This window comes from Saccostrea cucullata, unplaced genomic scaffold (genome assembly GCF_032062105.1).
Source record: "Saccostrea cucullata isolate Sc308-1 unplaced genomic scaffold, CSIRO_AGI_Scuc_v1 ctg2843, whole genome shotgun sequence".
NCBI classification, from domain to species: domain Eukaryota; kingdom Metazoa; phylum Mollusca; class Bivalvia; order Ostreida; family Ostreidae; genus Saccostrea; species Saccostrea cuccullata.
The window spans coordinates 145655-171580 of record NW_026923129.1 but is presented as its reverse complement, the minus strand read 5'-3'; the positions used below and the strand labels follow the sequence as shown (position 1 = coordinate 171580).

The 25926-nt window shown below is 31.7% G+C and overlaps 1 protein-coding gene across 1 annotated transcript; it reads right to left on the bottom strand.

Annotated features, from left to right (window-relative positions):
* Window positions 1–12801: 12801 nt before the first annotated feature.
* On the bottom strand, window positions 12802–14656 carry LOC134263231 (uncharacterized). Its single transcript, XM_062745550.1, has one exon. It carries the CDS (start codon window positions 14584–14586, stop codon window positions 12853–12855), a length of 1734 nt encoding a protein of 577 aa, XP_062601534.1. The 5' UTR covers window positions 14587–14656; the 3' UTR covers window positions 12802–12852.
* Window positions 14657–25926: the final 11270 nt, after the last annotated feature.

The window sequence follows — 25926 nt, the reverse complement described above, 5'->3', positions numbered from 1 at the left end:
TAAACTGGGTCCGCCGTCATAAAACTTTGAGAATTCTCAAAAAAATTCTCAACTCAAGTTATGAGGATTACTCACCTGAGAATTTTAGAATAAACAGGGTGTAAGGAATGTTTATTTTTAACATCAGGAAGCAATTTTTTTATTTGCCGCAAAGTTTTAAAAAATTTTGAAATTGAAATCTTCTGAGAAAAAAAATCACCTACCTACCGAGACTTAATATCTTTTATGACGGCGGACCATTATTCATAAATTGGCATTATTGGAGAAGAAATGTATCAGTTAAAAGTTGAGCATTGAAATCACAACAATGTATTAGATTAAATTTGATTTAAATTTATCATTATATTACACATTAACATCAAATCATACAAAAGTTATTAGCAACTGTATAATTGTAAAATATGATCATTTCAAAAGCTTCAATTTACTCTCTGCTATTACTCCTAGTTTTCTGGAATTCTGTTGAATTTGAGGATCGTGCACGATAAACCGGGTGTCAGTATATGATTTATACAGTTTTGAAAGAGTTTTCGTGCATTTCCTTTTATTTTTTAATTCCAGATAACAAAGGAACTTTAGGAAATAAGCGTATGATTTATCATACAATACAAATTCAGCTATGATACATCCATTAACCTCATTTGCAAGCAGATGTGGGCGGAAGCAACTATTTCTATCTAGATACACTGAATGTGAATTGTAGTTCCTTAATAAATCAGTAAAACTACATGAACATTTGGCTAAATCGTTCAGCAATTCACTGTTGTATGTAATACAAAACAGTATACTGTCAGGTAGTTTTGTAAGAACACCAGAAATAACATGCATTGCATATTTAAATTTTCCTTGACAGAAATATAAAGTAGCTAAATAAAGCGGTCCAGATGCATTAGAATATCTTGCTAAGGATAAGGCTGCCTCAGATGACAATAGATATTCATGAAATCCAGTCAGTATAAATTTTTCGTACAAAATTACTCCAGCTCTTCTAATAATAATCGAAAAGAAATACATTAACACTGCTTTCCTTAAATCTTCTTCTTCCTTTCGAAAGGCACTGATGATTTTCAAAATTGATAACATGCATTCATGGTATGTTGTATGGTGTCCTTTCACACTTATTAAAGCCAAAGATATCGCCATAAGTTTTTTCAATTTTCTTGAAGCATTTGGTATCAAACAAACAAGATTTTGTAAAGACAATGGTTTTAGGAAACGTAACAGATCAACAGCTCTGTATTTTAAAACTCTAAGAAGCCTTCCCTCAATCTTATATTTTTTATCCATAAATCCCTCTTTTAGAAAAAGATTACAATCTGGTATGAAATAATTTGGACACACGCCTTTTAGCATATGTAATAAAAGTCGTGTAATACATATCCGAAAACACCAGAATATATTACTAGGAATCCAAAAGTTGACATTAATATCTTCCAATACATGAAACAGAACTGTCTTTAGATGGTACGAACAAAGTGTGTCATGTGTCTCGAGGCATTCTTCAATTTCGAAATGAGTTACAATTTTCAGTAGACCATAACAACAAAACTGAACATGATTTAAAGATTGGACGATATACTTTTCGAGAACTGAAAAGGATGTAAGCCACTGAATGCCACTGTTATCTCCTTCCAGTGGACCTTTCGGCACAAAATGCATGATGGTTATTTCTTTTTGCTTTAAAATGTCCGATTTTACTCTGTTCCAGAAATTTGTAGAAAAGTTCTTCAAAAATTGATTTGATGAAACTGGATCGATAGGTAAACCATAACAGATGTCGTATCCTTTTGGAAAATTTGTACTAATGCATGGTCCATGCCTTCTACTATCACGATTTTTATTGAGGCTCTACTTTAGTCTCTCTTGTAAAAATCTAATTCTAGATAGGCACAAAGTATCAACATTTAAATATGTAGCACCTGTTAACATGTTATCAACATCTTTTAATGATAATAGCTTGCTGAAGCCGGGTTGACAACCACTATCAATAGCAATATATTCACTCTGTGAGTTTATAACATCTCTCAAATCAAGTACAACATTCATTTTTAAAAGGGAAAACATTATATCAAAATCAGTCCAGAAAAAATCGAAACCTTCGCTTAGACTTCCAGATATATAATCATGTCTTTGTAGCGAAACGCATTTCATCCTGGAGTACATATCATAGATGTCCCGCCGTATTTGAATATCATCTGGTGTACCTACTGCAAGTTCCAAACATTTCCAAATTTCTCTAACAGGAGTAACAAGAGAAATTTGTTGATCTGCAAAAGTTTAAAAAAATCTCCTGTAATGAACCTAATTTTTATGATGACATTTATTTTTATGGAAATACCATAATCACACTCTTTCATATATTCCATTACTTTTTTGTAAGTCATGAAAACATTTTCTTCATAATGAAAATTTTGTTAGATGAAAAATTAAGAAATAACAACAACAGTCTTCTAGTAATGAGTGCATATAGGCTTTAACTCATTTAAGTTAAATTGGTTTATCAAAGCTAAATAGTTTAATGTCACTTTCGGGGATTTGTCGGGTTTTTAGCCACCCGTAGCTCATCAGCAGGGGTAAGCGTGAAATGTGACGTCATGGCCACACTGCAGTCTCCCTGTAAACTTTTTAGCATTCAACACGTGGAAATTCACCCACCCAACCCTCCCATAAAAATGGCTTTAGCGTAAAATTATAGTTTTTAGCTCACCTGAACTATAGCCAATTAGGCTTCCAAGTGAGCTTTTGCTGATCACATTTTTGTGTATTTTTCGGCCTCTACCATCCGTCCGTCTGTCTGTCCGTCTGTAAACTTTTCACATTTTTGACTTCCTCTCAAAACCACAGGGCTAATTTTGATCAAACTTGGTACAAAGCATCCTTGGGTGAAGGGGAATTCAAATTGTTAAAATGAAGGGCCAAGTCCCCTTACAAGAAACTGTTTCCGTTTTTGCACTTGCAGTAATAATGAATGCAGCCGTGGCCATAACCGCCAATAAGCCATTATTAAAAAAATGAAATATGCGTCAGTTTTCTTTTTATGTTGAATTTGATATTGCACCCTAGAAAGCAAGTTTGTCTTTGATAACATAAATTTTATGCCTAGTTTCTTTTTGTGACACATGTACAGGATGCTCAAGCAAAAATGATATTTACCCTTAAGTTACCCTTTTTTAGCTTCGCTGTTTATAAAGCGTAAACTGCTTTATAATAATAAGTTAATAATAAATAAGTTATCATGTTATATCGTTTAAAGTAGGGCTATAAGCTTCGTTCCTGGTATAGATAATAATAAAAATATATTAATACTTATCTAATATTTTGTGCAAATTCAACGCATATCTGAATTTTCTTTCTCGCATAATCACTAGTGTAAGATTGAAGCAATATGAGCTGCATGTTCGACATCGGAAAAAATATTTCAAATTTGTAATAAACTATTTCAATAACAGGAAAATAGAACGTTTATAAACTTCTTTTGTTCATATTTGCTATGGAAGAACTTTTTATAAGCTTTGATTGAAGCAAAATTGAATTATTGTCGTCCTGTACAGTAATTATTTCTTATAAAATATTGTATATTCGGTTGTTCAGAAATATTTCTTCTGTACATTTTTAAACTTTATTTTGGTATTATTGATCATAATGGTTTAGATTACATACAGATTAAAAATAACACATTTTACCAGCAAAATAAAATTCTCAAATATGCAGCTCATATTGCTTTGACTTGTCCGGTGTGAGACAGCAGTGTGAGATTTTTCTATATCATATACCTAGTAGTGTATCAGCCCTGATACAGGCGTTTTGGACTATGCGAGACAGCGCCTTGGAAGAAGGGCTGTCTCGCCCTCAGGGCTGAGATATCTCTGTCTCGGCCCGTCGTCAAGGGGCTGTCTCGCCCTCAAATTTTAAATCATTATTTCTGTTTTATTTGTGTGAATAAAGAGTAAAATTCATATTTAAGTAATAAAGAGAAACATTATATATCGAAAAATTTAACCAGAATCTTAAAAAAATATTCATTTATATTAGAATTTTGAGAAAATTGTTTTTATCTCCTTTTTGAAACTTGGTAGATATTTTTTTCAATCTTCATTAAACTTACTTTCTGTTACCATCCTGTAAAGCTCTGCGAGAAATTTGTACAAGACATTATGATGAAGCCTGTGTAGTTCTCAGATCTTGGTTCTCAGCACTGCCAATTGAAAGATATTCCTTTAAACCGCCATTTCATGTGTATCTTGTATATTAATTTTTGTATATATTGTACATATATTGTTGAACCTCATGTACCATTTATACGGTTTGAGTGAATAACTTGAACTTGAACTTCCACTTGGCTTGTGGAATTTTTAACTAGATCAAGAAATGTTAAATTAGTGGTTGGGCCTTCAATTTTAACCTGAATTAATTGAAATTTCTATTTCCTGACAAGTTTGTTAGTGTTTAGGTACGTGTAGTTTCTAACACACTAAGGAATCCTTGAAACTTATTTATTCGTTTATCTATTTTATGTTAAATACAATGTGTGGCCTACAATTTTAAACCGATTTAATTGGAATTTTTTATTTCCTGAATTTATTTTTGTTCCTGTCCTGGTTAAATGTATTATAATATATGATTATTGTTGTCTATCTGCAGTTGTTATTTACTATTTAGAAAAATATTTAAGTGTATTGTGACATCTGAACAATGACAAAATAGAGAAGTTTTGTAAACAATGCCATACGATCCCTTTATCCCATTACAGAGCGTGCGTCAATCCCATGCATCTAAATCCTCCCTATTTGTTTCCATTTGTATGTATATCAATTATCGGTAATCTAAAACAAGGGATTGAAAACTGGATTAATTGAAATTTCTATTTCCTGACAAGTTTGTCAGTGTTTATAGGTACATGTAGTTTCTAACACACTAAGGAATCCTTGAAACTTATTCATTTGTTTATATATTTTATGTTATTATAATACGATGTGTGGCCTACAATTTTAAACTGATTTAATTGGAATTTTTTATTTCCTGACAAATTTTGTTGAAATGTTTAGTTAGTTTCTAAGACTCTAAGGAATCCTTGGAATTTATTTATTTATTTTATTTTAAATAAGTGGTTGGGCTTTCAATCTTAATCTGCGTTAATTGGAATTCCTATTTCCTGACAAGATTGTTGAAATGTTGTAGTTTCCCACACTATTTATTTATTATTTTTTATTATTATTAATTCATAAATTTTATTTTATTTATTTCTTATTTTATCTATTTAGTTATTTATTTATTTTTGTTACCTACTGACTGACAATCCAATGGAGTTTATAGATGAAAATTTTTCCTAAAGTAAGACATGTCTTTGAACACCCAAGGAGCATGCGCTTACAAACGTTGGACAATGAATATTTTGCTGAAGGAAATCATTCCATTTTCCTCGTAACTTTTAAGGATCGTAAAATAACATTTCATGCATTATATTATGCAATTTCATCATCATAAAATACTTTACTTTTCACTATAAACATTTCAATTCCTAGTTTCCTAATGAAATTCTATTTACAACACAAATAGTCATCACAATATACACAAACCTCACTTAACACAATCTTACCAAATCTATGGTATATGAACGTGATCTGTAGATGGTTCCCTTCTCAATCAGTCATAGCTTACCCTTAACTCTTACACTCCCTGTCAGATCTGTGACTCTTTCTTCAAAGATATTTCTCAACCAGTGTACAACATGGAGGCACAAACAATGGTGGTGATGATCGATGTGATGTCAATGCAAAAATAAATAAATAAACATTGAATAAATAGCATATATCAAGACAAGCACAAGTGTTACAACAAGACTGTCAAGAGATCAGCTGATTGATGCACAAAATAATTCAATTAAATGGCAAGTAAATATATAACAATTAAATTAACAAAGTGATAAATGCCACTATGGTTGAATTCGCAGAAAATGTCTTTCTTAAGGTTCATTCACAGCCAAGTTCCTCGCTGCGCTTAAAAATTAAAACAATTTTACCGACACATGATGTTTACACGGAATCCATGATGGATGGAATATTTTGCAGTCCGAACCCGATGATATGTGACGCCTATCTATGTCGTGGCGGATCCAAGAGGCACGTGATCACTGCATGGTGGCTAATGGTAATGTCCAATGTATGTGGGCACCATTTGTAAACGTTGGTTTTAATAACAACGAAAAGTTGGTTTCGATTTCGCCAATGTATTAATACACTGAGGTCATGTTCTGAAACAAGAGTTCATCTACTGCGGTGGTTGCTGCACACATGGTTAATATCGTCGTTGGGGATGTTGATACTTTAGATATGCTATGATAATATTCACACATCGGGTAATATGGATGGGTCCTTAGTCCAGGATCTATTTGCCCTGATTATGTTCATATTTCCGACGTTGGATGGTCAAAGGAACGCAAGATGAAGATGAATATTGTTGAGACTAAACTCGATGCTGAGCTTCAATGGATGACGGAAGATGGAAAGGAAGAGCAAATGCACATGCGTAATGGATGTGACTAAATGAAGTCAGTGCATTTTAGTGAGAATTATCTCCCCTGAACTTTTTATCTCTATTTGTCTCCATAACGGGACTTAACTCATATTGAGTTAAGTCGGATTAACTTCACGTAAGTGTAAGCGCATTCGTTAAAAAAAATTCTACACACCGAGTATGAAGTGGTAAACAATTCACATTAGTTTTCCTGTTGAATTTAGTTATTGAAGAAAAAATACATGCATGAATATTTTACGGATGTAATCTTGGATATACGGTTTTATGTATGATTAGGCAAAAGGTTTTTCATGCATTATGTGATTCTTAAAAACTCAGTCAATTATTCATTTGTTGTAAAAATAATTGATATTAAAGTTGATCGAACATAATCATTTCTAGCTGTACCTGTTTGAATGGCAGAGGATCGTATTGAGAACCAGTTTACGTCACTACATTTAAAAGACGAAACTTTCCTCTTCTCTTTTATTGGAAAATAAAATACATATCTACTGAAAAATATGGGCCAAGGAATAATTAAAAGAACTTGTTGGAAATGCCAAATATTGATCGAAGAGAGTACAAATCATTTTTTATCCTTATTCTGAAGTGGTGACATAACAGCAAAGTAAAACATTTACTGTCTTTCAGTAGTGATGTCAAAAAGGGGTGATTTAATAGACTGTGAAACGTATTTGTTGATTTATTGGTTGACAGCTACACTTAAATTATTATCTTTACCTTAATTCATGATGTATGATGCTTATATATATTTTGAAAATAATAACACCCTTAATTTTTTAATATAATTTATAACATCCTTTGTGATGTCATAGGGACGTAACTAAGAAGGAGCTTAGTCAGGACCCCATCCCTGGCAGCTGCCTTATTTTTTCTAGTGATGTTACTTGATTAGTTGTTATGGATTAGGTCTGGGAAATAACTTGTTTTAAAAAAGTAAGACATTTAAATGTTTTTCTTTTCTATTGAAATTTTGTTAAATCAATGAAAAAATAATTCGTTGTGTTCTATAGTATTTTTTTTCGACTCAATAGGATTAAATAATAGGTAAATACACCCAGAAATTTTCGAATTCAAAATGTCTAAGTATACCAGAAGAAGAAAATTTAAAGTTTTAAAAATAACACACACCGCTCTATGTTTAAATAATTTTATTTCTAATAAGTCATCAAGCCAGATTAATTTCATTAGATATAATGATCTTTAGGTCAGAATACAGGTTCCTTTAAATCAATTCATAGTCATTCAAAATAAAGCTTTTTTCGTTTCCAACGGAAGACCTTCAACTTATACCGTTGTTTCTTTACTACTACTGTGAAATCTCTAATTTTCGTGGGGGTTAAATTTTCATTGTTTATCGAGGTATGGAGAGACCAACGACTTTTTGACCACTACGAAATGTAAAATTTGAATATTAATTACAACTTAACATTTTTCAACCTCGTATTCAAATCCCGGCAAACCAATAATTTTTCCTCAAACCTTGAAAATTTGCATGTAACTCCACGAAAATATGTGATTTTACAGTATTTTATTTTTTCCTTACTGATTTTGTGCAGATGATTTAAAGAAACGTTCAGCAATTATGGCAAATTATTTGAACAAGCATTTTGTCCGCCAGTATTCTTAAAAACGCTTTAAGATTGAGTCTTGAAACCTTCAGGGATTATAGATTGTGACTTGAAGAGATGTGAGAAACCTGTTAAGTTTTTAATCTTTTTTTCTTTTTGAAATATTTTAATAGAGAACTAAACTGTTTCGAGTTATGATAATAACCGGTCATTATTTCCACCGGTAGACATTTCTTCGAAACCAGTATAAAGGATCGAATGTAGATTAAGAAACGTTACTATTCGGACTTTATCGATTAATTTTTGTTTAATGTCCAATCGACAATCTTTTAGCCAAACTTAATGTATATACTCGCGTAAAATCGGTCCGGCTATAAGTTGGTTTTGATTTTTGCCATTATTTTGGAGGGATTTGCCATTGACCCGCTAATAAGTCGGTAAAACATTCTGCTAGAAGTATTTGACAAATTTAAATCAATGTTGTGATGTTTAAGCAAGATTTCAACTGATACCTTTTCTAAAAATAAGGTCAATAATTAATTCTAAATCATTAAATCCTTTTTTTAAATGCACACTTTTCAGATTAAAATAAAACTATAAAAATCACAAATATTTTTACTTTATGCATAATCTTATAAAACTACCTTTTGTATCCAGAAAAAAATACCAACCTGTCAATGACTCGCCTATTAGTTGGACAATGAGTTTTGGACCAGAATTTAACTCCAAAAATTGGTATAATGTAAAGAAGTTTCAGATTCAGATTAGGGGGGGGGGGGCTAATATAGTCAATATATTTGACATTCTTTGCAGTCATGGGCATCGATCTTACAATAAAACTGCAAATACACGATGTCTCTTTTGATTCATTACTACCTTATGTAAATCAGCAGTTAGGTCTACATCATACTCGCACCAAACTTTACTCTGTCCATTTGAAACTTTTATATAGTCTTCTTGAAAAGGCCAAGGAAAGTCCCATTTTTCGATTCCTCGTCACCAGAATATAGGCTCCGATCCGTGATTATGGATATCGCAAAGCATATGCTTTTTAAACCCGCACGTTTTATGGAAGAAAATGCAGCTAAAACAATTAGTCTTTTCCTTAAACTTCCATATGCCAATAATGGAATCGACGCAGTTAATAAACGTAATATTCTTTATCACAAAAGGGCCCTGTCTTGTATTCCACTATATTACAAGTTAAAGGCTACACCTTGTATACAAATATACATCGACCATTGCTTCCAAACATTTCAATTACAGGGCTTGGATACCGAGTATCTGAAACATAATCCTCCATCCTTCATGATATCCTTCGTCCTATAACTATAGTCCTGCTTGACACGTTATTACCGGTTACGTAAATTTAGTTGATAATGAGGACCTTAGATCACTTATTTTAAAAAGCTCTAAATATAGGAATCCCCGATCCTTCAATTGGACTCGGAATTTCATAAATATTGTGTTAATTCACATTATTTTGTGGATTCTAAGATATTTTTATGAGCATTTTCGATTACTTATATATAACTGCTATTTTTATGAACCTGTTGACTACCTTATCAATTTATTTTACTGGTCTCTATACATACAGTCATTTGTATTAAATAGATTTAGAAATAAATTTGCTTGAGAGAAAAAAGAAAACAACACTTAATGATCCATTTTTAAGTTGAAAAAGAAAAAGATTACTCCACTTACTATGACGGACAGAAATTCATTCAGAAATTGGTATCACTTTAAAGATTTTGAGATCGATTTCTCTTTGTTATTTTCATTTTTTTTTTTTTTTTGCATATTTTATATTTTAAAACACAGACCCGATGAAGCTCCGAAGATGGGATCATAATAAGTACGAGGGTTGATCTAAAAGTAATGTCACAATTTTGATTAAATTGCTAGTTTTCGACGTAAATTAAGAAAATTATACATGATTGAAGCTACATTTATAACAAATCAGTCCTAGAAAATTCAAGTCAAAATAATTTATACTTTTCAAAATATCGAATTATATATGAAGTGCAATTTTGGTAGTCGCCGCACCTTAATAACGTCATATGACGGATACACGCCGTCATGCACTTAAGCGTTTCCTTTTCGTTTCATTAAAAATATTTGAGATTCATGAACACATATTTCACTATTTTAAAGAATTATTGGTACCCACTGTACACTCTATACTCTACTCTATATATAATTTAGTCCTCTGACAAAATTCTTTGTACAGTACCATAAGACAAACTAGAAGTTTCTCTTATCGCTCTCACCGTTACACGTCTCTCTTTTTTGACTACGTCAAATCACCATCTAACATTTACGCCCGAACTCCCTGTTTCGATCTTCCTGTCCTCTGCTGATCATCCAATGACCCATGACCTGTCAAAAATCACTAAAATGAAGGCTGCTTCCGCTGACAGTAAGTACTGTGTAAAACCAGTCAGAAGAAACTTTTCATAAAGAATGACCCCAGCTCTTTTCATGAAACCTATGAATAAATATTTAAGCGCCGCCAAACTTCTATCACTTTTCTCAGTTTTTAAAAGCTTGAATATTTTGAGAATGGAAAGCATGCATCCTTGAAATGATGTCTGGTATCCTTTCACATCTATCAATGCAAAACAGAATGTAATAAAGTATCCTAATTTTTTTTTGTTTGTATCGCATCAACCAAGTCGGATTATTAAGAGATGAAACAGTGCTTTCCCACAGCAAATAATCTGGTCCGGTTTTCAGAACATCAAAAAGAATTTTTTCAATTCTGCCTTTTCTTGTCATTATTCTTTTCTTGAGAAAAAGATTACATTCTGATAAAAAGTAATTGCGACAATCACCATTTCTCACAAAGAGTAGAAGACGTGTAAAACAAATCCAAAAGCAGTAGAATATATCATTTGGAATCCAAAAGTCTGAATGCACATCTTCCAATACATGAAACAAAACTGTCTTCAAATGGTAAGAATTCAATGTATCATGTATTTCACTATGCTCATAAATTTTTGTCGGATAACAATTTTAAATAAACCATAACAGCAAAATTGAACATGATTTAGTGAATGAATAATAAAATAACATATCAAAATGCATCGAATCTTTCTGTACATGTGGAACACACGTTGAATGCTATTATTAAGAAGCCTAAGGGAACAGATAATATTTATCATAAGCGCGGGACCGGTGCAACGTATGAAGGGAGAGGTATTATTTTAAGCATTCACTAAAGGAAGGCACGCAATTTTTTGAGAGAACACTTTATACCCCTTATGTTATATTAATGTGAATATCTAATCCTAAGACAAATCCTCACAGCTTTATCTTTTTTCTTGAAATACATAGACGTGATTTAGGGTTAAAAATTACTTAATTTCTGCCAATTATACATTTACAAATTCTCCTGAAATTAGTACATTATTTTACATTCCAAAAGTACTGACTAGCATATATTAATTGAGGAATCACTGTCTAGTTAGTATAGTATGTAAGGGCATTAACGATAATGGGAAACATGGGATAAATTGGCCAACGGGCAAAGCCCGTAATGTATAAATTATCCTATGTTTCTCATTATCGTTGATGTCCCTGGTAACTGTACTAACTAGACAGCGGTTTCTTATATTTCCATTTCATTGTGAAATATAATTGTAGAATAAGACTTAAAAAATGTAGATATAGATTAAAATCAGCACTTGACCTATTAACATTCCGGGAGAATTATCAAAATTAACTCCACTTACTTTCAAAGAGATATCACAGATATATCATGAAAAGAATTTTTTGATATCAGAAATTCGAATTTTTTACATCAAAATAATTTGTATTTTTTATATCAGAAAATATATTTTTTGAAAAAAGCGAGATTTTCTGATATCAGAAAATCAGAATGATATCAGAAAAACTTATAAGCATTGTAAATGCATTTGTTAATTTATGTAATAATCTATATTTATTCATATTTTTGCATTTATCAATACAAATGCTAAAACACAAACAAAGATTTAGGCTAGACTGAAACAACCATGAAGTGATAATACTAATCACCAAGCAGCAGCGGATGATACTATATAGAAACAGGAATAGGAGAGCATTTATTAAATTAAGTAAATTATATCTATTTCATTCATATTTTCTGATAGCAAAACCCCGATTTTTTAATATAAAAAAAAAATTAGGTACGCCTTTTTTTTTAATATCAGAAAATCATTTTCTGATATCAAAGAATAAACAAAAAATAAAATGTTGAAAAGCTCAGAAAATTGGAAGGAAAGCAAAAGCTTGATACTCAAGCTGTGAAAAATTAAAATCATGTGTAGTGTGCGAAAGCATTGAATTTGGTTGATTAAATTCGTTGATCTGTGTATTGACGTTTGAAATACTGGTAGTTTTCATAAAATGTTAATGAGTTAGAGAACTTTTGTTTTTCACTTAAATTATATATAGATATGTGGAAACAGGAAGTTTAAGGATTTTCAAAATTTCAAAAATTTCATTTTGGATATTTTATTACATGTACGCTTAGTCAAAGAAAATATTACACAGTAAACACTGGCTTTGTGTAGTTACTGTCAACTACACTAATAAGCAAATTATCATAACAAAACATCATAAATAAATTAATAAACAATAAGTTAATTATGTCCATATTGAAATCACAACGATGTATCAGATTCAATATAATTATAATTTGTCATTGCAAATCAACATTGCATCACAGAAAAGTTCTTAGCAACCGAATAATTGTAAAGTATGATCAATTCAAAAGCTTCATTCTACTCTTTGCTATAATTCCTAGTGTTCTAGAATTCCGTTTAGTTTGAGAATCGTACACGATAAACCGGATGTCTGTATATGATTTGTACAGTTTTGAAAGAGTTTTTGTGCATTTCCGTTTATTTTTAAATTCCAGATAACAAAGGAACTTAAGGAAATAAGCGTATGATTTATCGTACATTACATATTCACCTATAATACATCCATTAACCTCATTTTCAAGAAGTTGTGGGCGGAAGCAGCTATTTCTATCCAGATACACTGAATGTGAATTGTAATTCCTCAATAAATCAGTAAAACTACTGTTGGCTATATCTTTCAGCAGAGCATTGTTGTATGAAATACAAAACAGTATACTGTCAGGTAGTTTTGTAAGAACACCAGAAATAACATGTATTGCATGTTTAAATTTTCTTTCACAGTAATATAAAGTTGCTAAATAAAGAGCCCCAGATGCATTAGAATATCTTGCTAAGGATAAGGCTGCTTCAGATGAAAACAGATATTCACGAAATCCAGTCAGTATAAATTTTTCGTACAAGATTACTCCAGCTCTTCTCATAACGATCGAAAAGAGATAAATTAACACTGTTTTCATTAAATATTTTTCTTCCTTTTCAAAGGCATTGATGATATTAAAAATTGATAACATGCATTCATTGTATGTTGTATGGTGTCCTTTTACACATAGTAATGCAAAAGATATCGTCATTAGTTTTTTCAATTTCCTTGAAGCATTTGGTATCAAACATACAAGATTTCGAAAAGACAGTGGTTGTAGGAAACGTAACAGATCATCAGGTCTGTATTGTAAAACTCTAAGAAGCCTTCCCTCAATCTTATATTTTTTCTCCATAAATCCCTCTTTTAAAAAAAGATTACAATCTGGTATGAAATAATTCGGACACACGCCTTTCTGCACATATAATAAAAGTCGTATTAAGCATATTCGAAAACACCAGATTATATTACTAGGAATCCAAAAGTTGACGTGAATATCCTCTAAAACATGAAATAGAACTGTCTTTAGATGGTAAGAACAAAGCGTGTCCTGTGTCTCAAGGCATTCTTCAATCTCAAAATGAATTACAATTTTCAATAGACCATAACAACAAAATTGAACATGATTTAAAGATCGGACGATATACTTTTCGAGAACTGAAAAGGATTTAAGCCACTGAATGCCACTATTATCTCCTTCCATAGGACCTTTTGGCACAAAATGCATGATAGGTATTTCTTTTTGCTTTAAAATGTCCGATTTTACAGTATCCCAGAAATTTGTGGTGAAGTTCTTCAAAAATTTATTCGATGAATCTGGATCGATCGGGATACCATAACAAATGTCGTATCCTTTTGGAAAATTTGTACTAATGCATGGTCCATGACTTTTACTATCACAATTTTTATTGAGAATGTACTTAAGCTTTTCTTGTAAAAAACTAATTCTAGATAGACACAAAGTATCAAGATTTAAACATGTAGCATCTCTGTTAACAAAACTATATAATGGTAATAGCTTGCTAAAGCCAGGTTGACAACCACTATCAATAGCGATGAATTCACACTGTGGGTTTATAACATCTTCAACTTCTAGAACAACATTCACTACTAAAGGGGAAGACATTACATCAAGATCGATCCAGTAAAACTGAAAACCTTCACTTAGACTTCCAGAAATATATTCCTGATATTGTGGCGAAACACATTTCATCTTTGAGTACAGATCGTAGATGTCTCGACGTATTTGAATATCATCTGGTGTACCTACCGTCAAATCCAGGCATTTCCAAATTTCACTAATAGGGTTTACCAGGGAATTTCGTTCACCTGTAAAAGATTAAGAAAGCTCCTGTAATGGACCGAATTCTTAGGTTGACTTTTCATTTCATGGTGTTAATACCATAATCACAACCTCTTCGAATTCATATCTCCCATAATAATTTTATAAGTCATGAAAACGTTTTCCTGGAAATGAACATTTTGTTGATTGAACATGCGACTATAGTTTTTAAATACAAAGTGTATTTTCTTTAAAAAAAAGTAGTTTTAAACGGTATTTATACTTCAATTACTTGCAATAACGTTATCAAAATAAAAAGTCGAACTTTTAAAATTATCATATTTTATGCGTATTTTCTTTCTTGCAACGCAAATAATGTAATAAATAATGTTTTTCTTCGGTCATGCCAATTATGTATATCATATGTTATTATGTAAATCTCATGCTAAGAATAAGGAACTTAACTGAAGATTTGTTTTCAATATTGTTATAATATTTGAAAAAAAATGAGCTGATCCTCGTAGAGGCCGGGTGACCCTGTTAATACGTGCCAAAGTTGACAGCATTATTTTAGAAGATTCATCTTGAAAGTCATTTACATGATGGTGTGAGAATAGAAAGGCAATGTCTATAGCAATTACATGTAGTTTGCTGTTCGTGAAGATCTGTTCTGTTTTTAAAAAGTTTAAAAGGATCGAGCTAATCTTACAAAAGCCATACCGCAGATGGCAATTCGAACAATATACGTAGCATTTCGCTTCATTACAAGAACAAGAAGCCCATGGGCCACATCGGTCACCTGGGCACTGTACTAGGAAACAAGAGGCCCAAGGGCCACATCGGTCGCCTGAACACTGTGGCTAGGAAAAGTAGAAATTGGTGTATTATTGAAAAGTTTAAATCAGATGTAGTCCCATGACCAATCATGGCTTTGCTATTCTTGAGAAGGAGATTTTTAAGGAATTTTCCTCTTCAGTTGTTTATTTCTATGTTAAACTTTTTGGCCCCGTCCTACCGCCGGGGGTCATGATTTGAACAAACTTAAATCTACACTACCTGAGGATGCTTCTATATAAATATAATCAATTATGGCTTTGATATTCTTGAGAAGAAGATTTTTAAAGAATTATTTCTATATATTTCTATGTAAATCTTTGGTTGGCCATTTTGGGTCCCCTCCTACCGCGAGAGGTCAAGAATTCTATAAACTTGAATCTTCACTATCTGATGATGCTTCCATATAAATATGATCAATTACAGCTTTTCTATTCTCGAGGAGAAGATTTTTAAAAGAATTTTCCTATATATTTCTATGTAAAACTTTGGTCTTTCATTGTGGCCCTACACAACACTAGCTGCGGATGCTTCCATATAAATATAATCATTTATGGCTTTTTTTCTTAAGAAGAAGATTTTTAAAGAATTTTCCTATATATTTCTATGTAAACATTGGTTGGCCATTGTGGCCCCGCCTTACCGCCGGGGGTCATGATTTGAACAAACTTGAATCTACACTACCTGAGGATGCTTCCATATAAATATGATCAATGATGGCTTTTCTTTTTCTTGAGAAGAAGATTTTTAAAGAACTTTCCTAAATATTTTCATATAAAACTTTGGTTGGCCATTGTGGCCCCGCCCTTCCCCCGGGGGTCATGATTTGAACAAACTTGAATCTACACTACCCGAGGATGCTTCCATATAAATATGATCAATTAAGGCTTTGCTATTCTTGAGAAGAAGTTTTTAAAGAATTTACCTGTATATTTCCAACTGAAACTTTGGTCGGCCATTGTGGCCCCGCCCTACCCCCGGGGTTCATGATTTACACAAACTTGAATCTACACTACCTGAGGATGTTTTCATATGTTTTATTTTTCCTGGCACAGTGGTTCTTAAGAAGAAAATTTTATGAACATGCCACCAAATTTTCATTAATTCCCAAATATCTCCCCTTGAATAAGGGCGTGGCCCTTCATTTGAACAAACTTGAATCCCCTTTACCAAAGGATGTTTTGTGGCAAGTTTTGCCCAGCAGTTCTTGAGAAGAAGTCGAAAATGTGAAAAGTTTACAGACAGACGGACAGACAGCTAGACAGACAGACGGACGCCGGACAAAATGTGATCAGAAAAGCTCACTTGAGCCTTCGGCTCTGGTGAGCTAAAAAGCAGAAATCAGTTTATTATTATTAAGTTTAAACCCAAATGTAATTCAACCAATCCTTAAAGGGGAGAGAGTATGATTTGAACATACTTGAATTTACACTTACCAAGGATGCTTGCATATTTCTTTGACTACATGTGGCTTTATTACCCTTTACAATAAATTACATTTAAACTTACATTGTGGCCCTGCCCTACACCCAGGGGTCATGACTTGAACAAACTTGAATTCACACTGACTGAGAATGTGCTTCCATATGAATATGACTTATCATGGGTTTGCCATTCTTGAAAAGTAGATTTTTAAAGAATTTTTCTATATGCACATCTTTCCATGTAAAACTTTGATCTGCCATTGTGACCCCAACCAACCCCCAGGGGTCATGATTTGAACAAACATGAATCAACATTACCTGAGGATGCTTCCATATGATTTTGATCATTCATGCCTTTGCTATTCTTGAAAGGAATATTTTTAAAGAATTTTCCTAAATATTTCTATGTAAAACTTTGATCTGCCATTGTTGCCCCGCCATTATCCTAGGGGTCATGATTTGACAGACTTGAATCTACACTACCTGAGGATGCTTCTATATAAGTTTCATCTTCCCTGGCACAGTGGTTCTTGAGAAGAAGATTTTTAAAGAATTTACCTATATATTTCTATGTAAAACTTAGATCGGCAATTGTGGCCCCGCCTTATTGCCGGGGGTCATGATTTGAACAAACTTGATTCTACACTACCTGAGGATGCTTCTATATAAATATAATTATTCATGCCTTTTCGTTTCTTGAGAAGAAGATTTTTAAAGAATTTTCCTACATGTAAAAATTTGATCGGCCATTGTGGCCCCGCCCTACCCCCGTGGGTCATGATTTGAACAAATGTGAATATACACTACCTGAGGATGCTTTCCTATAAGTTTTATCGTTCCTGGCACAGAGGTTCTTGAGAAGATTCTATAAACATACCACCAAATTTTCACTATTTCCATATTATCTCCCCTTGAATAAGGGCGTGGTCCTTCATCGGAACACACTTGAATCCCCTTCATCTAAGGATGCTATGTGCCAAGTTTGGTTAAATCGGCCCAGTGGTTTTATAGAAGAAGTCGAAAATATGAAAAGTTTACAGACAAACGGACAGCTAGACAGACAGGCGCAGGACAAAATGTGATCAGAAAAGCTCACTTGAGCTTTCAGCTCATGTGAGCTAAAAAGTCCAAATGAAACAGAAAAGTGCGTTTCGTTCATAAAAAGTATCTTCCCTATGTTACATGTTGACATAAAAAAAATAAATAACAATAAAATAATCTAAAATTCAATTTTTCTAATTCATTTCATTGAATATTGATATAATTTAATACAATATGCACTATCATACCTGTAACGCATTTGATTTTTACTTTTTGTATAAATCTAATTCTAATCTATTTCTTTTTTCAAACTTGGATAACGAGCATTAATTAAATCAGTTGATCAAGCTACTCTTTTTGAAGTTTATTTTATCAAAATATTATCAAAAACTTACTTTCTGTTAATACTCTGTCAATCCCTTGGCGAAATTTGTACCGAGACATTATGATAAATCTTGTATGGTTCTCAGGTTCCAGTTCTGCCAAAAGGGGTGCTTTTAAATAAATGCTTCATTACGCAAGCGCATATATTCAAAGCGAGACAATGGCGTTTTCTACATACACATGTATCAATTGTGTAGTGGTAAACCATTTAAATCATTTTCACTGTTGAATTCAATTAAAACATGTATACATGTTTGTAAGGCTGTTATCTTGACAAGGGGTTTTATGAATGATTAAGCAATGGGTTTTTTAATTCATTTATTTTGTGCTAGCGATTTACATTTTTCTAGACTAATTGTTTCTTCAATCAAATTGATATACATGAAGCTTTGATTTCATTAGAAATTACATCGATTAAGTTAAGGATACATAAACTAAACTGTTTTATAGGACGTTAAAAAAATTACGTACATATACTCTCCAGTAAATTATTCATTTGAAGTTAAAAATAATTGTAAAATTGAAAGAACATATTCATTTCTAGCTGACCTGTTTGAAAGCCATAGAATTGTATTGAAAACCAGATTTCGTCACTACATTTAAAAAACGATGCTTTGCTCTTCTCTTTTATTGGAATATACAATGCATCTCTTTTGAGAGAAATGGGCCAAGGAATGATTAAGGTACGTGTTTGTAATATCAAATATTGATCAAATAGAGTAAATAAAAAATGAATAAGTTAAACTGCCTTTACCCAATGAATTTGTAAATTAAATTTTCTTATATACAGACAAATCATTTTTATCCTTTTTCTTAAGTGATGCCAAAAACAGCAAAGTAAAATATTGAAATGATTATATTTTCAATTGAAATTTGGTTAAGCCAATGGAAAAAAAATGGCTGTGTTATATATAGTAATTTCTTGAAATTAAAAGGTTTTAGCAATACGGTAATACACCTAGCAAAATTGAAATAAGAAATGTTCAAGTAAATCAGAAAAAGAAATTAAGTGGTAAAAGTAACATACACTGTACTAGTTTAGTCATTTCATTTTCAGTTTATCACCAAGCCAGATTAATTTTATCAACTGTAGCTACTGATATAATGATCCTTTGGTCGAAGACAGCAGTTTGACTAAAGCCAGCCCTTACTATATCACTTCGTTAGTAACGAAGTGATATAGTAGGGGCTGGCTTTAGTCAGACTGTCGAGGACAGGTTTTTTAAATATAACCTTTTTTTTCTTTATATTAAATCAAAATTATTCATTATTAAGCTTTTTTCGTTTCCAACGGAGGACCTTCAACTGATTCTGTTGTTTCGTATTTTATGTCTTCCCCTTCTTATTTTGTGCAAACGATTTCAAAAAACGTTCAGCAATGATAGTCAATTTTCTACACAAGAATGTTTTTTTTTTTTTTTTTTTTTTTAATTTTTTCGTCGTCAATTGTTACCGTATACAATTACTATCCTGTTTTTAAAGTGGCATTTTGTCGGCCAGTATTCTTAAAAACGGTTTGAGATTGAGTCTTGAAACTTTCAGGGATGATAGTATGTGACTTGTAGATGCGAGAAACCTGTTTAGGTTTAATAATTTATTTCTTTTTGAAATGTTTTATCACAGAGGAAACTAGACCGTTTCTAGTCATATTAATTCCACCGGTAGACATTTTTCCAAACCGAGATAAAGGATCTTTAATATGCATATTACTTTATTGATTAAATTTTGTTTTTACGCCGAATCGGCAAAATTTCAGCCATACTTAATGTACATACTCGTGTGTAAGTCGGTTTTGATTTATATGCACCCGGAACAATAGATCGGGGGAGTTATATTGTTTTTATCCTGTCTGTCTCTGTCTGTTTGTCTCTCTGTCTGTCTGTGGTCAACTTTAAGCTTCGCCATAACTTTTGAACCGTGAGAGATAGAAATTTGCGAAAGTCCAGAAGGCTCATTCGAGGTTCGAAATACGAGATTCGAGATTCGAAATTCAAGATCCAGATTAACCAATCAAAAGCGGGTTAAAGATTTGATTACTCCCCTTTATTAAGATTTTACTATCAAGAAATCGTTTAATATATTTATAACAAATGAGTCATTTGATTAAATTACAATGCAATAAATAATGTTATATATATTAGAAGGAAATTTAAATAATCATTGGATTTTTGATCAGCAAGATATACATATGTACCTCAATTTATATTATGGCTTCTTAAATATTAAATAGAATACATATATCAGGAATATATAAATTTTTGTATTGTCTACTTTGTTACAGGGTTGATGACATATAGGTTTAAATAAAGTTATAAATAAGTGTCAAGTGTCTAAAGATTATAATAACCCCACCCCTACCCACCCCACCTGCACATTTTTCCAAACACACTGAAAATGTTACTTTGTAAAATTTGAAAGGAGACGTAATATTGATAAACAAAAATCACGTTCGTTTTCCTGAAAGAGGAAATACATAAAAATTAAGTATTTAATTACTTATCTTCATCAAAGGCTTTGATTTCTTGAATTCAATAAATTAAAAATTACATCTACAATACAGATTGGCAATATGAATTAGAATAAAAGCAGCATTCATTTTATCTTATATCAAATAGTTGATGAGTCTAAATTAGATGCAGAACTATATAGCATTATGGTGTTATATTTTAGTTTCTGACCATAGCGCTATGGCCAAAGACTAAAATATACTCGTGAAACCGTATAACGCTACAGTTCGATTCAGCAGTCAAGTCTCACTGCAGAAATGTACCCTTTTAATGTAATGAAATATATACCCTTGAATTACTGTGCAGTGTAGAGGCGATTCATAACATTTCATACAGTATCTAATTATAATCAAATACAATACTCTCCCTCAGCAATGGTCTGATAAAAAAAAATTAATAGTCGACCTACTTGTTCCGCAAGTCAACGATAAGACCATGTAATACTCCATGTATAGGTATTTTTTATTTTGTTTGATGATTTAATGATGAAAAATAAAATTATATTTATATTTTTTCAAAATGTAATCCAAATTTTATTTTTATTTTGTTTTAATACATAAAACATTTTTTTCTTGCATTATCATTTAAGCAAGTGACCCATTTGTTATATATATAATTATTCAACGATTTCTTGATAATAAAAACATAACAAAGGGGAGTAGTCAAATGTTGAACCCGCTTTTGATTGGTTAGTTTAGATTTTGAATTTCGAATCTCGTATTTCGAAACTTGAATCTCGAATGAGACTTCTTGGTTTTCGTACACTGAAGATAAAAATAAAACTATAAAAAAAAAATTACAAATACTTGTACTTTATGCATACTCTTATAACACTACCTTTCGTTCTACAGAAAAAATACCAATCTTTCAATTGCTCGTCTAGTAGCCAGACAATGAGTTTTGGACCATATTTGACTCCCGAAAAACCGACTTATAGGCGAGTATATAAGGTATATTAACGCTTATATCATAATCTATTTTAAGTCATTACAAAGTGCCTTTGGCTACGACATATGACCTTATGTCAAGATATTGATTAACCTTAAACATGGTCTAGACTGTCTGTTAAATAAATTAATACTAGTAATTAATACAGCAATTTTCAAAATGATATTGGGTCGAAATCATTTTCTTAGTTTCGGTCGAAGGTAATAAAATTCTTAAGATTTAGTCCATTTCTTAAATTATTATTATTTAAAAAAGAATATATCCTTCAGAAATATTAACTTCAAATTCTCACCATGAATATATTTAAATTATTTATATAAAATGTACATTAAATATATGGAGATAAGTAACAGTATTCAAGCTCAAAAGTCCATTAAACAATACCAAATTGGAGCAGAGCAAAAACCAACCATCAAAACATCAAAGGTGGGATCAGGTGCTATGGAGGAGTTTGCATTCCGTGCCAACCGGTTCTTTTATTTTTATCAAAAGAAGCTAGAGAATAATTTTAACTCATTTTACGGTTGTTCATATAGGTACAATATTTAAGAAGAATTCTTAAATAGGATAAGGAGATAACGAACATTATTCAATATCAAAGTCCATAAAACAATACAAAATAGGAGCAGAGCAAACATGGACCTCCAAACATCATAGGTGGGATCAGGTGCCATGGAGGAGTGAGCATCCCCTGCTGACCGGTCACACCTGCTGTGCGCTCATGATCGGAAAATAACGGAAAAATCCGTCGTCAATTCAGTGTATGAATAATGGAGTAATAATAAGTATGAAAAACGTCAGTCAGCATTTGACTCAATGATACATTGTACTTGCTGACAAGGTCATTGTATCGACCATAGAACTTACGAAATGATGACTTTAAACGGGACTGCTGATATTCTTTTTTCATCAACTTGCTTGTCAATAATTTACCTCGTTTAAGAAATAGTTCAAAAAGCATGCTCCTGCGTATGGAATCAACTGAGATATATACACTCCGTATGCAGGTGTTGAAGGTGTATTGCTGCATAAGTAAGGGAAGTTGACGATAGAAAAGTTAAAGTCGTCCCTTTAATCATATAGCTTGGTTGTTAGCTAGGTTACCATTAACGTCTTCTTTAAGTAAAATACCCAAGTATGAAACAGAGACATCTTTCTGAGAAATTGATACATAAAAATGTAATAAGTAATTACTAATTAGATTCAAGTGTATTCGTCAAAGATTTTGATGAGTAGTAATTTTAGGCTCAAAAGTAATGAAGTAATTTATGATTAAAAATGTTCAGAGTTACCGGCATTTGGATGCATTGTCCAGACTAGTCAAGCTGTGTTAGGGTAATTAAGAGTAGAGCAGTGTCTAGTGTGGTCAAGAATAATGAGTCTTTAATGAGTGGAGCAAAGGGAGCTATTGTTCGTAGAATCGGGTATCGAGTTAAGGTCAAGCTAGGTTATGACAGTTTGATAAGGATTTGATAAAGATATATGTAGAGTTGGAGTTAGTCAATTAATAGGATGGAGCTAATGTTTTAGATAATCATCTGTTGGAGCTAAGATTCGTATATAATAAGTGTGACATTTTGAGAAGGTAGGAGTGCTTTGCTAGGATTTAGACAGTACATATGCTAGCATAAATGTAACATCTTTCGTTTGTATTGTGCCTCTTCATTGTATATATGTAAATAAATAAGTGCTCTGTTTACTGACTTTTTATTGGATTTAGCATTACAAGGATTTATTAACCAGGGATATATTGATTACAATTGGATATACATAAAGTGGAATTAAAAAGTTATAATTGCTCGGTCACCTCCGTGACAATTTTCTTATCTTTTAGGACTTATCTGACTTCTATCAATTCGTCGGGAAAGCAAACAACAGAAATATCCACCATTTTGATAAGCTTTGGCATTGTTAACCCTACGATTTTTTTTCTTTTTGATCTTGTCAAATCAAGATATAAATTGTCAATTCACAAAATAAAACAAATATCTCTTAAAAGTCAAAATCGACAGCAGAATAAGTTTCTGTCATACTAAAAAAGTAGACTGCAATTTTTAAACAAAATCATTTCAACTCTTAATCTTCCACACGTGTAAGCTTCTGTGTAAATCTCGACAACATTAACATGACTTTATCTCAGGCATTTTGGGAACAAAAATAAGTTTGAGATCAATTATAACATAACTATCGGAATATCCTTTCTGACATATTTTATTTGCAGATTTTATTTGATAAATAAATATGTCAGAGAGGGCAGGGAGAAAATAAGTATGATCAGCAGCATTTAAAAGGTTTTTGATTTGCAGGTTTAAAATGTAATATTTTTCAAAATTTTCGACACTTTACTTCAATTATTAATATAAATAATGTTCTGATAAGTAAGAAGAAAAATAAAGAAAAGTAATGATGTATGTATTAAAAAAATAATAACAGAGGTGCTCACAATTGTTGTAAGACAAATATCCTCTTTCAAGTAAAACAATTTTGTAAGATAAAATGGCCAATCAGAATTTCAAAGATGGTCAAAACTTTTGAGGATTATACTGTCGATCATTGAAGAATGCATTTACTAGTATCCTGCATAGCCTTACAAGCCGAAACCAATTCTAATAAATACATGTAGTAAATCTTTCCAAAATTTAAAATTTGTTTAAAGATTTCATTTTAAACTATTTCTTTTCCATGATTTTTTTTAACACTAACTGATACATTTCTATAATTTAATTAAAGAGCGCGGATATTTGGGTAAGTATTTATTAAGACATGTCAGTGATAGAGAGGTTAACGTAGAATAATGAGCATACTGATAAGTTAAAAGAGGTCCTGTTTTCTCCGATCGATTATTTAAATCACATTTCAGTGTAACTAATCAACAATCTTCGTCATTATTGATTACTTCCTGGTCTTTTTCGTAGGCTGACCAACCTGTTACTTTCTTTTCAAACTCTGGTAAAATTTATTATTGAATGTTTTCACCTCAGAATTTAAAGCCTAAAACTTGTATTCTTTATATAATTATTTATTTTAAATATAATGTTTATCTTTTGGTTTGGTAACCGTCCCTTCGACAACTTTGCATCACATTGTACAGAGTTTCATATTATATGGTATAACATGTGAACTTAAGTACAAGTAAAGAAAAAAATAACTGTCTCGTTTAATTTCACTTTGCAAAAATTTAATTAACATGTAGTTAATCAATTCATAATATTGCAACAAAGTTCGAAAAAAGCCATTTTTAGCATAAAGGTAACAATCGAGGTCATAAGGTCATTGATCTTGGTATTGTTTGAAAGAAATTGATAAGTGGAGTATGCATACCAAATATAAAGTCTCTATCTCTCATGGTATAAAAGTTATGATGAAGGTTCAAAAAAGCTATTTATGCATTTAGTTCACAGTCAAGGCCACAAGGTAATTGGCCTTGGTGTCATTTGAAAAGGCATCATGCGTGGAGTACGCATATCAAATATAAAGTCTCTATCTTTCTTAGTTCAATAGTTATGGCGATGGTTAAAGTCTGAAGAAAAAAATATTTCAGCATATAGGTCGCAAGGTCATTGACCTTGGTATTATTGAAAAGAGCTTAAGAAGTAGAGTATGCATATCAAATATAAAGTCTCTATCTTTAATGTTAAAAAAGTTATGGCGAAGTTTAATATTAGCAGAAAAAAAGTTATTTTTAGCATATAGGTCACAGTCAAGGTCACAAAGTCATTGATCTTGGTGTCATTTGAAAGATTTTTTAGTAGAGTACGCATACCAAATATAAAGTCTGCATTTTTCATGGTTCAAAAGTTATGACGAAGGTTAGAGTTTGCAGACAAACAGGCAAACGAACAGACAGGACAAAAACAATATACACTGTACGTCCGCATTAAAATGAAAACTCCGAAACCTTAGTTCAAATTTCAAGAACATTATCAGTTTTATGTAAAGATAAGAGGAGTATTCTTCAGAAATATAATAATAATCTTTTATAAAGATGCTCACAGGATAAGATATAGTTGTTTGCATCTAAAATATACACGATAAAAAGAAAGGTTTTCATTTGAGTCTAATTTAGGAAAATCTAATTTGGATGAACAAAATGAAAATGTTGGTGTTTTGCTTCATTATACTGCTAAACAGAT